Source organism: Mixophyes fleayi, chromosome 11, assembly GCF_038048845.1.
Source record: "Mixophyes fleayi isolate aMixFle1 chromosome 11, aMixFle1.hap1, whole genome shotgun sequence".
NCBI classification, from domain to species: domain Eukaryota; kingdom Metazoa; phylum Chordata; class Amphibia; order Anura; family Limnodynastidae; genus Mixophyes; species Mixophyes fleayi.
The window spans coordinates 64776941-64794474 of NC_134412.1; the positions used below are offsets into that span (position 1 = coordinate 64776941).

General features: G+C 39.9%; 1 protein-coding gene across 1 annotated transcript; it reads left to right on the forward strand.

Annotated features, from left to right (window-relative positions):
- Positions 1-2200: 2200 nt before the first annotated feature.
- LOC142107918 (nicotinamide N-methyltransferase-like) lies at positions 2201-10105 on the forward strand. Its single transcript, XM_075191580.1, has 3 exons — positions 2201-2357; positions 8249-8456; positions 9685-10105. Exons 1-3 carry the CDS (start codon positions 2201-2203, stop codon positions 10103-10105), a joined length of 786 nt encoding a protein of 261 aa, XP_075047681.1.
- Positions 10106-17534: the final 7429 nt, after the last annotated feature.

Below are 17534 nucleotides of genomic sequence, written 5' to 3' on the forward strand. Positions count from 1 at the left end.
TAATCTCTTCACATTTCCATACCAGCACTTCTACTTTCCCACTTTGATCACTGATCTGCTGGTCTGGGATGTCCACAGTTGTGAGTGGGGATAGAACAATATGTAACCAATTCTATTATCAGGACAACATCGCTAATTATTTCAGGATGTGAGTGTGCTGATGTTGTGGGCAGAAGCCCAGTCATGTGATTATATTAGTGAGAGCAGTGTTGCATACTATAGATTGTGTGTCATAATGTGGGAATGGGAATGGGGGTAAGTGTGAAGCCACATACTGTGCAATAGATAGTGGAACAGGCAGGGTCCCACAACAGCACAAAATAATGATTTGAGGATCCTGTCATACTAATGGAGGAAGATTGTGATGACAAATGTACCTCTATATGCAACAAAGTTCATACATTCAACTGCTCTCCCACTAAACCAAACAGGTTTTAGAACTACAAACACCAGTATAGCAGACATGGAGGGCAACAAATTGCTTATAATGTTCTGTTTCTGTCTCTGATGCAGACCAGTATTAAGCTAGGTGCTCTTCAGCTATTGTGGAATTACAAGCCCCAGCATACCAGTCTCTGTCTTCTGGTAATTCAGGTATCACACCTGACTTTGAAAGACTCAGACCTTTTGTTCCTGTACTGTAATTGGTACTAAGCCTGTTTACCTATCCATTTTCATAATAACGAGTTACACCAGATCAACTTGAATTTCGAAATGGCTGGACAGGACCATACACTGTAAAATAGTCTGCTAAGGTGGTCAAAATGTGATATGATTTTCCAATCAAATTTAACTATGTGACAAAGACAGAAATATTAACATTCACATTCACAACTATGTGCATTTCATTTAGTTCTCAGTCTTTTTGAAAACACAATCTCTGGAATTCCCCCCAAGCAGAACTGCTTGGTATTCTTTGACAGTAAGTACAGCTGCTGCAATATCAGTCTTATACTTTATATTTATTAGATACATGTAAACACGCACTGAGTTGTAGACTTACTACTTCATCATTTAAAAAGTAAGACACTTATATGTTTATGTTTAAAATATATGTATGTAATGCATGTATAAAAAGTATATCCTGACAGTTTTTGTGAAGAATTGTGAAATCCCTCTAAACAAAAATGATGTGCCTGCTCCTATGAACTCTGCACCACTAAGTAGTCTATGCATCAAGCTAATTTCCACTTAAAAGATGAGGAAATGACTGTTTCCGCATCTTTTAAGCATATTTGCTATGCATTAACTGCCTAACGTAAGAGATTTCACAGACATCTCCTCCGTTTAGGCTAATACTGTGCAGCATCGCAGTCCCCTTAGATTAATATGGGGACTGCGGTGTTCTGCAATGCATCAAGCTTTGCTAAGCTTTGCATTGCATGGACAGTTAATGGCATCTCAGGATGGCGTTACCTGTCATTTCTTATGGGAATCTGCTGAAGCCTCTCTGGCTTCGCAGAATCCGATACATGGCTATGGTAAGCAGGAAACTGAGATCACAGGAGAGGGGTCACTTCGCTGGGGCTCTCAGAGTAGCCCCTGCGTGATGCATCTTAGCAGTGCATAAATATGCATCACTGCGATGTGCAGCGATGCCTATTTAGTTGCACTGCATCAAATTGATGCATAGACCCCTAAAAGAGATAATAACACCACAAAAATGTGTATGGTTTCTGATTACACTACTGTAAAAAAAAGGCGGGTTCATCCCAAAGCACAGCATTATTAGTCAGTGTTTAAATAGCTTAGCAATTACATGGTAATTCACAAGCTGAACACAACACACTGAACACCTAAGTGAGGTGAGTATATCAAAGTATGCATCAATATATCAGTATACAACCAATACAGTGTTAAATTAGGATGCTTAAATCTTTAAAAGAAACAAAACAGTTTTGTATGGATTTTATTTCCTACAGCAATCTTATGTATAATATACAAGATTTATGTATTGTTTTAATTGTTTGCAGGGGTTCATATTATGTCTTGCTTAGGATTCTACTCTACAGCATTCAGCTAACAAACGCCACAGAAAAGACTTGGATGTGGGGTTATGAAAATTACATTCTTGCCGACATATGAAATAAAAGAACTCTGAATATTGTTTGACTACAGAGAATAACAGAGTATTTCAACATTACAGTAAAATGTGTTGATTCATTATCACCATTTATTAACAGGTTGGTTGAAGTCAAACATGGAGATTGTATCCACTTCGGAAGATCTTGTAATTGACAATAGTTTTGATGCAAGGAAATACCTTGATACGTACTTTTCGAAGGACCCGAAATGTCAGAAAATTGATGAAGACGTAAAATATGCGCTCAAGTTTCTGGTTAATGTCTTTTCTTCAGGTATGTGATAATTTGTAATGTAAGAAAGTTTGTGTCAGGTTAGATTAGGTCAGTGATGGCTAACCTGTGACACTCCAGATGTTGTGAAACTACAAGCCCAAGCATGCTTTGCCAGCTATCAGCTAGTTATCTACTGGCAAAGCATGCTGGGGCTTGTAGTTTCACAACACCTGGAGTGTCACAGGTTAGCCAACACTGGATTAGGTCTATGTAGCAGGGTTGATATATTTATCTAATCAGTTTTACATTTTGTTGGAATTAAAAGATTGCTTTATACCAGGGATACTAAGCATTGTAGATATTTTACTGATGATTTAAAAACAAGTTTTGTTATGTTTACTGACACATTTTATGTTATACCAAGATTAATTTAAATGAGGAAGTAACAGCTGCAGCAAGTGAGTCAGGTGTAAATTCTACCTGTCCAAACATTAATAATAATTGATATTCATGTACCATATACACAGTTTTATGACCATTTTTTTCATTATTAGACATACCAACAAAGTAACTAGCACTTATTCAGAATTTTGAAAAAAGAAATCTGCATTTTTAAATTCTTACATTCGGCTGCCTCGTAGAACTTGCTGAGCGAGGCTGCAACACCGGCATACGCATTAATCAGGGATAGTCAATAAGGGGTTTCCAAACCGATGTAGCAGTCATGTCAATCTTAAATGAAACTGACATAGAGTAGGTAAATATGTGTTGCATTATTTCTCTTGCATTGTTACTTTAAACTGCTTATTCCTCAATTGAAATAAAACCATTATTAACCAAACAGTAATATATGTTAGGAAAATTAGCTTTAATAAAACCTAGAAAATGTTAAAATGATGGGAGTCTAATTTAATGGAACTTGTTTACAGTAGGCAAGGACTGCATGGAAACTTGATATGCCTGTTATATGGCTTTGTGTTGGTGTCGGGTGGAGTAGTGCCAGGAGGATGTCAGTCTTTTAGTGATATTCTGTTTCTTACTGCTGATTAAAATTACACTACAGTTTTACGGTCAATGACTTTAATGACAGTTGGCAAATCTGCTCCATACAGATCACTTTTTACCTTCTAATTAATTTCCCTGGATATTTTATTGATTTTACTCCTATATATTATCTCTATTGTGGGACCATTCTATACCTCAGCTATAATGTTCAATTCAATGCTATATTGTTTTAAATACAATTACATTTTTCTAGAACCTATTTTTGACTGGAGTAAAGGGGTGGTATCAACCACACAGGGTTTTTATATAATTTTAAATATGTTACATTAATTTTAATATATAGGGTATTCGATAAGTGGGGAAGCACCTTTTTAAAAAAAAAAAAAAATTAGATTTGCATCCGAGATGGCCAAATTCAAGATGGCCACCACACAGGCCACATAACCTAAAAATTTTCCCCCACTCCTAGATCATATGTGTAGACACTGGGTTAATGTTTCCTTACTTATTTCGGTTCAATATTGGATATCCTGCAAACTAATGCATAGTTTGCATTCTATGAGTTTGTTTTAATGTATAAATTTAATAGTAGGAGCATAGCATATATATTTAAAAGTAAAGCATGTATATTCATCTCATGTAAGTGTATAAGCCCATGTGTATCTGTGTTTTTATACCTAGCTTTATCTTTCTTCCCCTCACTTGCACTGCATTTAAATATATAAAATGCCACCTAAATGGAATTTAAATAGTCTTATTATATGTATTAGACACAAGTACAAAATATCTTCCATTTGCCGTCATTTATAGCTGTCAAATGTTTCTGTTGAAACAGATGTCACTATTTGGTGGAAGGGTAGACCTCATCAATGGTGGACAGAACAAGCTATAGAATAAAAAAAAGTAATTTTACAAATGTGATAACGGTTGAATGATGTTAACAACATTATTTTAATCAGTGGGATAGTTATGTAGCTCATATACATGGGCAACTTATGTCATAAAATCCTTAGAGTGACTAGAGCCCATATTGAAAAGGGAGCATACTTCCTATATAGATTAGCTGGTCAATAGATACCAATGTTTAATGGGAATGTCCAATGAACACAGAAAAATAATGCAAGCATTTTGAACATACTTCTGAAAGCACTATCAGGTGACAAAACAAGCGTGGAAAAAAAGCGACTAAGGGGTCTATTTAACATTGGTGGTTAGTGGGCGGCAATAAGTATCATCTTGTATTGCTGCATAGTGCAATACAATATGTACTGCCAATTGTATTTACCATGGCTCATTGGCAAAAGTCACATCCTAAACTAACTAAAAACTCCTTCACAGGCAGTTAAACGCTGCCTTCAAAGATATAGAAAATATATAGAAAATATTAACTTCCAAGAACATGTCTTAATATTTCATGTTTTGGGTTATCAGTGTGCCACTCTGTAATTGGGGGCAAAAACTGCACAAGGGTTGTGAAATTTTGATACCAACTGTATAGAAAAACCAAAGTAGTCACAAATCTTTTTAAATGATATATAATATTGTTGTAATTCCACTATATTTGATATGTAAATGTGTGGGAGGTTATGACTGGATTATTGAAAGGGGTATTATGTCTCTTGCATATGTCCATGAAAAGTTATGGAAAAGTTATGTAAAGTCAAACCTTTTAGATTATTGGTGGACTAACACCCAGAAGACATATGCTTCCCCATATTAGCATATACACTGCCCCTCTGAATGCCCTCCCTGACCATGTTAACCATTTGAATGCTAGAGTGTAAATTGTTAATCCATTTGACAAACAAGCCTAATGTGTGCCAGCTTGTACATTTGGGTAACATAGTTTTTATGTGTTAAGTGTTAACCCTTTGATTGTTTGGAGGTGCATTGCTAACCTGTGTGTAATAAGGAGTATAGTGGGTGACAATGGGTGACAGTATATTGGGGTTCTATTGCTCTTATTCAATAGGTGATAGCAGAACATAGGTGTTGGTGTCAGAGCACTGTTTGGGACAATTCAGCATATAACCTGTGCAATATGTCTGTGAAAGATTGAGTGCTGGAATACGTTAGCTAATATTAGCTGATATACTTTATTTATATATTTCCCAACTGATAATGAAGAGATATCCAAACAGCTTTATTCATCTGTCTGCAGCTCTTCTGAAAAAAAACAGCCTTTAAATGTACCATCCCCGTGTAGCACTAAAACCTCATACCAACTGACATCAAATAACATGTCTATTGGATTACCCATTCACATTAATACTTTAATTCTAGAATGTTTTATTTCCATTGAGGTTGGACATAACCTGCTCATTTACTTGATTATACAATCTTTTGACAAAGCAAGATAATACACAATGTCTCTTGAAGCATTACTGATGCAAATTAACATATAGTTCAATAATTACTGCAAAGCACCTCTTTGTGTAATACTGACATAAACAATATCTCTTGAAGATAAACTAAAGCAGATTATACAGTCTTTATACAAGACCAAGGAGAGGAAAACACTTCCTACCCAAATGCGTACTTCAAACATAAAGCTTGGTGGAGGAGGAATAATGGACTGGGACAGTTTTTCACAGTTTGGCTTGGGCCCGTTAGTTCCATTGAAGGGATATCTTAATGGTATAGCATACAATGACATTCTATAGACTTTGAGGCAACAGTTTGGGGAAAGGCCGTCCTGTTTCAGCATGACATTCCTCTGTGTACAAGGTGAGGTCCATAAAAATGTTGTTTATTGAGTTTAGTGTGGAAGAACATGACTGGGTTGCTCACAGCTGTGATCTCAACCCCATCACACACCTTTTGAAAGAATCGGAACACAAACTGCCAGCCTTGTTCCAAAATCTAATATAAATCCTTTGCAGAAGAGGAATGGCTATGCAAAGCAATATGACACACAAATGCATTGTCCTATATATGTGATGAGATATATAATGACATGCATGAATTTGTTAAAAGAAAATACTTATTGCACAATAGAAGTAAAAATGTATATATATATAATAAGCAAATAAAAATACTGTATACATTAACAAATGTCAATTCAAATTCCTGCATTTAACTTCATATGTCCCCATATAGCCTATATACCAATACATAGCCACTATACATCCATATAATTTCACATACAAAGAGAGGCAATATGCTTAAATGGCCAGATGCACACATAGCCTCATATGATCGGTGGCAATGGTTAATCCGATGCTTTTAATAACGACACTGAGTATAAAAACATATATAATCTGATTGCCATAAAAGCGGCCTGCTTGAAATGCTGACTTACATTAATAGAGACACAGAAAATATCCGAAAACACTAGCTTGCAGACTGCTATCACTTTGAAACTCCCGGCAGCACACACTTGCACACTACATAGCTGGCATCCATGCAGGTTTGCTTGTAATTATGCACTATTATACATATGCTGCAGGAACTTTCTATATGCTGCTCGTCCGTGCAGCATTACTGTGTTGTGGGCACAGACTCCTCTTATATATATATCTAGGGAGCCTCCGGTCACCTGCTGGGCGCTTTTGAGAACTTTATATACTGATGGACACGCAGCTACTATAGCTGCGACTGTCCCCATTAGTATCTGGATGGAAGTAATGGCGCAAAGCCGAAACTTCCGGTTATCTGCACTGGCTGCACATGCGCAGTTGCGCAAAATGGACAAGTTCTCCTCCTGGACTACCAGGGAATACAGGTAACCTGGGAAACGGGGAGACGGAGCAAAGCGCTCTATATGCTAACATCATATTTCACAATATCATATATGGAGGTGTATGATACGGGTTAGGTACGTTATTTCAGTTGCGATTACAGCGACACTGATTACAGTGACATAAATATATCGAAGACTATGAGGCAGACATGAAAAAAGTATAGGCTTACCATGAAAGTGACACAGAACATTTCCGACGCGAGTGCTATAAATTGTGACAACAGAAAATCCTGACAGTTGAAATTGATGTCACATAAAATGGCAATACTGAGTTTCCTATTGTTAAAGCGGTAATGGCAGGACCCGGCGTTTTACCCAAATGTGAACAGTAATCATAACTCTAACCTTAACCAAACCTAGTCCTAACTTTAACCCTAAACCTAACCCTCAGTTTGTATTATCCATGAGGTGGTTCCTGGCATTGCCGCTTTAAAAGCGGGAAACTTAGTATCGCCAATTTATGTGACATCAATTTCAACTGCCGGGATTTTCTGAAGTCTCAATTGATTGCACCCGCATCGGAAATGTTCTGTGTCACTTTCATGGTAAGTCTATATTTTTTTCATGTCGGCCTCATAGTCTTCGATATATTTATGTCGCTGTGGTTAGTGTCGGTGTAATGTCACTCAGAATGGTGACTATCACCGTATAATACTATGGAACATAGCCTCCTCCCCATGATTCAGAGATACTCGAAAATACTCTGCTAGATCCGTCCATCTCCAGTTATTACTTTCTATGGGAAATAACATAAACATGAAAGCTCCTGCTTTTGGTCACAAAAGCACAATAAGTTCAGGAACTGAATTGCATTAGCATAAAAATGTATTGCATTCTCACGTAAGATGCATTATCATGCACACAAACAGGTAGTAGAAAAGACCTCTTAATGTAATTAAAAAAGAAATAAGTTTTGCTTTTTAGTTTTACTCCACTAAAAGCCTAGCATTCCTGTTTCTGCTAGGCAGAGAAAACTATCTGACTGATTCAGGTGTCAAGTACCATTATGAAACTATTTCACAAATTCTGTGAAGAATATATCTTTGTGTTCATGCAAAATAGGATAATCTTTATGATATTACTGTTGGTGTTGTGTGTTGACTGCCATCACATATGTGTGTGCACCCATTGTAGAATACTCTTTTCTCTCATCCTTTTGCTAATAGTTGAAATAAAATGGTTGTTTTTTCCCCCCTCTCATTAGGCCGTGTGAAAGGCAAGAGCTTGATAGAGATCGGTTCAGGTCCTACTATACATAATATTATACCTGCCTGTGAAATCTTTGAAGAAATCTACCTTACTGATTATACCCAGGGCAGCCTACTACAAATTGAAAAATGGCTGAAGGATAGTAACGATGCTTTTGATTGGTCTCCTTTCCTACGATATGTTTGTGACATTGAAAACAACAGGTATTTCTATAGTAAGATCAACTAATTAAACTTTAAAGGCTTGCCCATCTTTAGGCAACTTTTTCTCTGTATTGACGAAGCTGAATAAGACTGAATTGATTGCAAATTTACATAAACAGCCCTGTCTGGCTTCTATTGGAAGTGAATGGGGGAGTACTGGGGGAGTACTGGAGGAGCACCTACCCCATTTATTACATGGGGGCATTACACACAGAGGGGTAGATGTCCATAAGTAAACAATCCTGTGAACCTGTTTACATGGGCAGGATTAATATCATACACCTATTACTCATATGCAATATATTTACAGACAAGGAGACAATAAATTGTGCATGTAAAGAGGTACAGACATTAATTTACAAAAATAAGTATTTGCTGCAGGACAATTTGCAAATAATCATGTCTTACACTTTCATTGTGTGTATATGTTGCTCTGAAATACAGGAGTTAAACAAAGTATACAGATATCAAGAAAGCTCAGTCAAATACACCCAAAAATGGAATAATATACATACAGACAGACTTTCCCACATATTTTGTAAATGTTTTTGGCTCCGGATTTAAAAAAATATAGATACAGTTTTACTGAAGTAATAAGAACACTTGGGGTTAGGGAGAATTTAAGGTGCACTCTTTTGGCCAGATTAGCATCTGTACAGCCTTACAGTGAATATTGTAACAATGCTTCACACAGATCACAATGTTGGCAAACCTTTAAACTACTTACACCCACCAAGTAATATGCCACAAATAGATGTTAAATTGGCTTAGAGTAAGACTTTAATTTAATTTGAATGGCTGAAATCACCATTTAATGAGTGTTCTATAAACAAGAGGTGTCAACAGTGGTGATATCTGAAATTCTCCTTCTCACTGCAGCAGTAGAATAAGCTTTACAGAGGCATCAGGCATTGTGTAACCTCCAAAGTGTAGACCACACCCTTATTATTGTTACCTGGATGAGAAGAATTTCCACTTAGTTATTCCCCTACTGTGAACTTCCCCTTTAATCTAAGAATATTGAGATAAAAGCGTCTTTACAAAAGTGGCACTTTAAACTGACTTGTTTTACTTAGCACCAGGTAACTGAATACTGAGCCTTGCACACTTATATATCTTCGGACACATCTAGTTATGTTGACCATTCTTTCTGTAACACAAAAATCACAACATGCCTTTCTTATATCACTTCTGAAAGTATTTATATATTCCCAAATTTCTTTTATAGATCCACCCCTGAAGAGAAAGCAAACTTGATAAGAAGAAAAGTCTCACTGATGAAGTGTGATGTCAGCCAGACCAACCCACTGCAACCCAATTCCCTTCCATTGACTAACTGTGTGATCACTTCATCGTGCCTTATTTGTGTTGCCAAAAACTTTAAAGAGTATAAAACTGTTGTTAAAAATGTTGTATCTTTAATCAAACCTGGAGGGTATTTGATTATATTTGATTACTTTGGAGCTTCATATTACATGGTTGGAAAGACAAAACTTCCAGTTTTGACAATTGATGAAAAGAATGTCAAGGAAGCAGTGGCTGAGAGTGGATGTGAAATTGAAGATTTTAAAATGTTTACAGACTTTCGTATTCAAGAGGAAGTATTTGATTGTAAAAAAACATTCTGCCTCTTAGCCCGTAAGCTATGAGGTAGAAGTCAAATCAGATTTGCTGTGTCCACTGACCATAAATATTCATTAAAAGACAATTATATAAGTGAAAACGTATACATCTTTTTACAGTGATCTGTACAATATGATCTTACTATATATATATTTTTTTTAAATTTAAATTTTTGAAACCGCATAAACATGTAAATAGACACATTCAGATTATACTTTGACAAGAAACAGCCAAAACAAAAACAAAGAGGCATTTTAACAGAGATGAAAATGGCAGAAACGTCACCAAAGAGCTATATATAGTTGAATCGAAAAAAATAAAAACAAATAAAAAATAAAACGAGAAACAGTCACAGAGTAGCGGTGTTTTTATAATACTTAATTATGCGAGAGGGTTAAGGGGAAAAAGGGGAGGGGGGAGTCAGCCATTACCCGGGATAGAGGACTGTTGCCAATTAAACCATGGCGTATACACTTCCTTAAATTTCGCTACAGTGTCGTTCAACAAGGCAGAAATATGTTCCATATTGGAAATGAACCAGATGCGGTTAAGCAGCTCTGCTTTAGATGGTGCAGTGGATTGTTTCCAAGCTCTTGCTATGAGTAACTTAGAAGCTAGGTAGATAAGTGCGATTAAGCAGTTTTCGGCTCTGCTTATATCGGGGATAGGTTGGTTTAATAAAATCTGAGCAGGCTTCTTAGCAACTTTAATACCAGATGCTTTTCGAGCTATAGCTAAAGTCAGGTTCCAGTAAGTTTGGAAGACAGGACATACCCACCAAATATGCAAAAAAAGTACCCTTGGCCCCGCAAAGGCGCCAACATCTATCTGAAACTGATGGATACATCCGATGCAACCTCTCTGGGACCAGATATCAACGCCTGTAGATTTTATAACAATTTTCTTGTATACCTGCATTAATGGAAACCTTCGCTTTTCTTGTTCGAATAGTGGACCACTCCTCGCTGTCCATAGATACCCTCATGTCCCGCTGCCATGCCTCTTCGTGGGGCTCGAGAATTTGGTCAGGTGATGTTGTGAGTGTGCAGTATAACATTGAAATAATACCTCTACGGCCTGCGGAGTATATACAGTGTCGTTCAAATTGAGATATGCTACGGAGTCGGGTGGAGCGGGTTTGTGATTATATAAAATTACAAATCTGTAAGTATTGAAAATGAATTGGGGGAGGGGGATAACATTTATTTAGATTTTTTTCAAATGAGGCTGGGACAGTTTCCCCTTTGATATGTAAGAAATGCTCAATCTTGTGTCTGCGCCACCACCCGGAAATTACGGCTGATCTCCCTGGTGGAAATAATGGGTGATTCCATATAGGAGTCAAGGGCGACGGGTACGGAGCTAAGCTGTAACTTTTGTTAGCCGAGTCCCATAAATTTAGAGTGGAAGAAATTGATGGGCATGAGTACACCAAAGCAGATCTACAGGATTTAGGAAGCCAAACTAAATGATGTACAGGTACTTCCAGGGTCAGAACATTTTCTATGTCCACCCATTTTTTAAGACCAGGGTTGAGATGCCAAGAGATTACATTGCTCAGTTGCGTGGCCAAGTGGTATTCATACAGTAACGGTAATCCCAGGCCACCAGCCTCTTTGGGTTTAGCCAGCAGGTACCTACTTAGTCTGGGTTTCTTCCCCTGCCAGATAAAACGGTTGCATGTCGATTGGAGGGTTATCAGAGTTTTCCGGGGGATTGGCACTGGGAGCGTCTGAAATAAGTACAGAAGGCGAGGGAGGATGTTCATTTTGATAACTTGAATTCTACCCACCCAGGAAATGTACATAGGTTTCCATCTAGATAAATCATGTTGAATGGCTGTTAATAATGGCACATAGTTAGCTTTATATAGGCCCAAAAAATGCTTGGTGATATTTATCCCGAGGTATCTAATCGCGTGAGGACGCGACTGGAAATTGTAAGATAATTGTAAAGCTTCTTTAGTTTTACGTGGAATGGGAAGGGGGAGCGCTTTGGATTTAGAGTCATTAATTTTGTAACCCGAGAGCTTACCGAAATGTGCGAGTTCTAACATTAAGTTCGGGAGTGAAACAATTGAATTAGTCAAAGTAAGCAAGACATCGTCTGCAAAAAGAGAGATTTTATATTGTGTCGAACCCAGGGAAATACCTGAAATGTCTGGATTAAGACTTATTTTGGCTGCCAGTGGCTCGATACAGAGAGCGAACAATAGTGGGGATAGCGGGCAGCCTTGCCTCATGCCATTATGTAGCTGGATGTGACTAGAGACCTAGCCATTGGTCATGACCCGAGAGGTGGGGTTCGTGTACAAAGCTAATAAAGCTTGTAAGAAATGGCCATGGAGACCAAATGCCTCTAACGCTGAAAACATGAAGGACCAAGCTACCCTATCAAATGCTTTCTCTGCGTCCAAGGCCAGAAGTAGCGAGGGAAGTTTATTTGAGTTAACATGATGGACTAAGTCTATTACTCTACGCATATTGTCAAGGGCCTGTCTGTTAGGAATAAAACCCACCCGATCAGGGTCTATGAGATCAGCCAGGACTCCGTTCAGTCTATTAGATAAAATTTTGGCAAAGAGTTTGATATCTGTGTTAAGGAGGGAAATTGGACGGTAATTTGCACAATTGGTGTGGTTCTTGTCTGGTTTGTTTATGACTATAATAGTGGATGAGGTAGAGTCAGGGTGAAAAGAGTCGCCATGTAATACTGCATTGAATAGGGCAGTGAGTTTGCGAAGTAACTTGGGTGCAAAAGTTTTATAATACGCCATAGTGAAACCGTCTGGGCCTGGTGCCTTAGAAGGCTTCTGTGATCTAAGGGCGAATTTGACCTCTTCCTCTGTAATTTCGTCAGACAGTTTCTCAGCTTTAGCCCGGCTTAAAGTCGGGAGGTTACAAGAGCTCAAATAATTAGTTATATCCGTTTTGTGTGGGTCAGCGTCCCCCTGGGTAGATAGGTTGTAAAGTGCCTCGTAGAAAGAGTGAAAGGTTCTGTTAATATCTCGGGGATCGTAGTTCAAATTGCCTCTTGCGTCCCGTATTACGTTAATTAATTGAGATGCCCTTTTAGCTTTAAGGCTATTTGCTAGTAGTGAATCTGCTTTGTTACTTTTCTCATAGAACCTTTGACCCACCCAACGGAGGCTCTTTTCCGTCTTTTCAACTATGAGATGACTGAGCTCCCACCTCAGCTTGGTGAGCTGAGTTAGCACCTGGGTAGAGTGTGTTTGTTTATGTTCTGTTTCAAGTACCAGGATTTGAGAAGAAAGTGAGTCAATCCGCGCCATCCGCTGTTTTTTGCGGGAAGATGCCAATTTAATAATCTCTCCCCTGATTACTGCTTTATGCACCTCCCACGTAGTGGAAAGGCTTACATCCTCCGTAGAATTAGTCTCAAAGTATTCCTCCAATTTACCATTCAGCAAGTTTTGAAAATGTGGGAGCCTAAGCAGGGCTCCGTTCAGTTTCCAGTTAGTCCCCATTCCCCCAGTGGGGGCGAGGTCAAAGGTCGTTTCGGTTGCTGAATGGTCCGACCAAGGGTTGGAGTGGATATCTGCTGACATTAATGAGGACATTAGTTGAGGACAGCATAGAATCATATCTATTCTAGAATATGAATCGTGGGGGTAAGAGTAAAAAGTATAATCTCTTGCAGAGGGGAAAGTGGCATGCCATGAATCAAACAGTCCTGCCTCTGCTATGTGTTTGTTGAGGGGTTTAGAGCCTGGTGTGTGGGCTCTTGAAGGTGTCTCTGTTGACCGATCTAGGGTTTGGGAAAGTATTGTATTGTAATCGCCTCTCAACAGGACCCTACCCGTGCGCTGGGAGTAAAGTTAACGGAATATAGAGTGAAAAAAGGAGGAGTGTCCTGTGTTGGGTGCATAAATCGTCATTAATGTTATCGGAATGGGACCAATCTTACCTAACAACATAAGATAACGGCCTTCATTATCTGCGATTGTCTTGGTTATAACGAGTGGGACGGAGTTTCGTATCATAATTGCCACCCCGTGCCGCTTGGAGGTATAGTTCGAGTAGTAGACAGTAGGGAATTTCCTGGAAGACAGCGGGGAGTGGTGATCTCTCTTGAGGTGAGTTTCCTGCAAGCATACAATATCAGCATTGTGTTTGTTAATATAGGAGTGCAAAAGGGATCTCTTTTGAGGGGTGTTCAGCCCTTTAACATTCAAGGATAAAACCTTGAGAGGCATTTACTTAAAAAAAGGACAGTTAACTAAAAATGGAATAAGAGGCCAAGTTAAGATTATTAACTCCGAGAATACCTGAGAGGTGTATCGAAAAAGGGGGAGGGGAGAGGAAGGTTAGCACACGGGGGATAGAGAAAAAAAAACAAAAAAGGGAAGCTGGGGAGGGAAGGGGGACAGCAGTCAGAAATTCCCAGGAGTGGGAGATCTGCTGCTACTTAAGAGCCCTAGGGAGGGAAGGCTCGGTTTTGGGACTTATAACCGCTTTAAAAACGGATGAGAGAAAGCTATCCTTTAATTAGTGTTGACTATAGTAGTCCCTATGTATTAAGGTGGAGGGGGGGTGGCGGAGGCCTGGGGTAGCCACCGCCATCCAGAGCATTCAAAAATAACATAAGTAACACTTCAACAAGAAGGGTCAAATATATGTAAAAACATTTACAATAACAAACTAGCTAAACAGTAGGTTACTAGCTAAAACAGATACTATAAGGCGGGTTCCGACGTGGAAGGTCCAGAGATACTCCCTGACATGCTCAAACCAGTCAGGGTGTTTTTCCAAACGTTGCAAGAGCTGAGCGACGCTTTACCATCGTCATATGCCCTCAATGTAACCTTTCCTTCAGGACCTTCCACACCAGGGCCAGCAATTGTAAGATAACCAGTACATCAAAATTTAGTCATGCGCCAAACTATGGAAAAGGAAACTTACAGTTGGGCAGCTTAACTTAGAAAAAGAGGGGAAAAAAAGCCACTGGGGCTCAACCTAGAGTTCAATAACCTGCAAGAAAAGTAATACGTTAGAGCATCGCTATTATCGTGGTCAAGCAGGTTGTGAGTTTGAAGCCTCATCCTCAGGAGATAGATTGGAAGCTGGACGGGTCTGAAGTTGATGTAGGCAATGACGGCCCTCCTCTAGAGTTCTGATAGACAGTTGGCAATCTTCTAGCAGTACCACCAGACGAAAGGGGAAGCCCCAGCGGTACTTATAGCCTTGGTCCCTCAGAGCGCTTGTGACTTCTTTAAGGTCCCTCCTCATGGCAACTGTGGAAGGGGCTATGTCCTGAAATATTTGTAATTTGGAGCCTTCAAAGAAGATAAAGTTAAAGTTCCTAGCACTCCTTGTGACCTCCTTCTTGACTTTAAATGACAGGAGTTTCAAGATGACATCTCTGGGTGGAGCCGAGTCCCTCGGTTTAGGTCTCAGGGCTCTGTGCGCTCTCTCAATTTGAATCTGGGAGTTGGCCAGGGAAGGGACCAAGTGAATGAATAAATGGAGCAAGAAGGGTTCTAAAGAAGCTACATCAATAGACTCCGCGATGTGCCGGATACAGAGGGTATTTCTTCTCTTTCGGTTTTCTAGGTCTTAATTCTTGTCCCGTAAAAAGTCAAATTCCCTGCTAAGATATTCCAAGTCCCAATTAGTTTCGCTTTGGAAGGACTGACAATGAGTCTGGGATTACTCCAAGGTGTTGGTGCGCTGGCCCAGGTCTGCAATGTCTTTTTTTTAGCTCCCCCACAGTCTTCTGAAATTCTACAGTGAGGGAGTGTTTGAGATCAACAAGGAGAGTAAGGATGTCTGAGATATCCTTCTTTGTTGCCGGAACATCTTCTTCCTCCATGTCCACGCCCCGAGATGGCCGATTTCTTGGTGATGAGGGACCCGTTGCACTCGGCTTGTCTTGTCTAGGGAAATGCTGAGTGATTTCAGCATTCTGTCCGATTTTGATCTTAGAAGTGGCCTTACTCATGGTTAAAGTAGGAGGAGAAATATCGTGCTGCTAATGTAAAAGAGTTATTTGCCCTTTTGTTAATGCTCAGGACGGATGCTGCCACTTGATTCACATCTGCTGAGTGACACAAACACAAGTCGAATCCAGTTGGTCACACATACAGGTCATCTCAGATCCCTTCTGTTACCGTGATTGTTGGCCGCTGGTACCTGCGTGTAGTTGTTGCTGAGAACTTGGCAGGTGTAGGTGGCCGAATGTAACCAATGATGTGCGGGTCCCGACCGGCAGTGATCCCAGCAGACAGCAAGAGTTTGCTTTCAAAGGTGCTGATCCTCAACAACAACGACCCTTAGGTTAGCCGATAATTTGGGCTCTTGTAGCGTCGACCTCTCCTCCCCTATGTGGGCCACGAATCCTTGGAGTGTGGTCAGCTCTAACAACTAGTTTTTCCTAGCTGTCAGGCCCACGTACCTTCAAGTGCCACAATACGACTGCCGGGAAGCTACTTGTTACACCCCTGGTAGAAGTGCAGCTCTTTTAAATTTAAATTTCAGACCACTTTCCCTGTCTGCAGTTGTAGTCTGTGGCCACTAGATGGGGATCAAGCGCTGTTCCAGGAAGACGATCTAATCGGCCAATCAGATTGTCAGACTTGATTCAAACAGCGCAGGTGAAAATATCAAGGTAACAGCGCCACCTAGCGGATCCTCCAAATACTATTCAGGCAAGATGACACTGAAAAAGAAGGTGAGTGATGGCAGCCACAGCTTCCGGTTTACTTGGGTGAACAGAGCCCCACTCGATTTCAGGTATCAGCTCCTGGGGGGTCTTGTGTAGGTGCACGCTGCTCATACAGTTGGTCTCGCTACTTGCGCCTCCAGAGCCCGGGTCTGAACGCTCCTTCTTCACCACAGGGGACTACGCATTCAGGGGCACTTAAATCACAATCGCGGGACCCTACCTCCGCGAGGGACGTCAGCGGTGGGTCACCCGGGAGATGTTCAGTAGGCAGACCCAAGATATGCAGACAGCGGGAGGGCGCCAGCGCTAAGTCTCCAGCTCCGCCGGGACGGCGGTTCAGATAATAGCTGGGCTGGTCAAAAAGTGTGCGTTGGTGAACCCTCCATCCGGGCTCAACAAGAGCGGGTCCCCAGAATGGAGAGAAGCGACAAATTATCGGGTTATTTGCCCTATATGTGAGGAGCTCTCTGTTTGTGTGTCTGGCCAGAATGGCTGCTAGGCCACGCCCCCCTGATCCTACTATATTTAATGCACATCATGGTTCTGATTTAAAATCTGTGGCACTACACATAGGTAGATGGACACATTTTTGCATGTACACATAATTCATCATCATCATTTGTTTATATAACGACAGCATATTCTGTAGCACTTTACAATTGGGAACAAACACAGTAATAAAACATAACTGGATAATACAGACAGAGAAGTAAGATGGTATTGCTCAAAAGCTTACAATCTATAAGAAAATGGGAGTTTGATACATGAGGT

What these genes read in the sequence shown, in the direction of transcription:
- LOC142107918 (XM_075191580.1), top strand. Translation starts at nt 2,201, where the DNA reads ATGGAGATTGTATCCACTTCGGAAGATCTTGTAATTGACAATAGTTTT. An exon ending in GGTTAATGTCTTTTCTTCAG is followed by an intron (nt 2,358 to 8,248) that starts GTATGTGATAAT and finishes CCCTCTCATTAG; the next exon opens with GCCGTGTGAAAGGCAAGAGC. An exon ending in TGTGACATTGAAAACAACAG is followed by an intron (nt 8,457 to 9,684) that starts GTATTTCTATAG and finishes TTTCTTTTATAG; the next exon opens with ATCCACCCCTGAAGAGAAAG.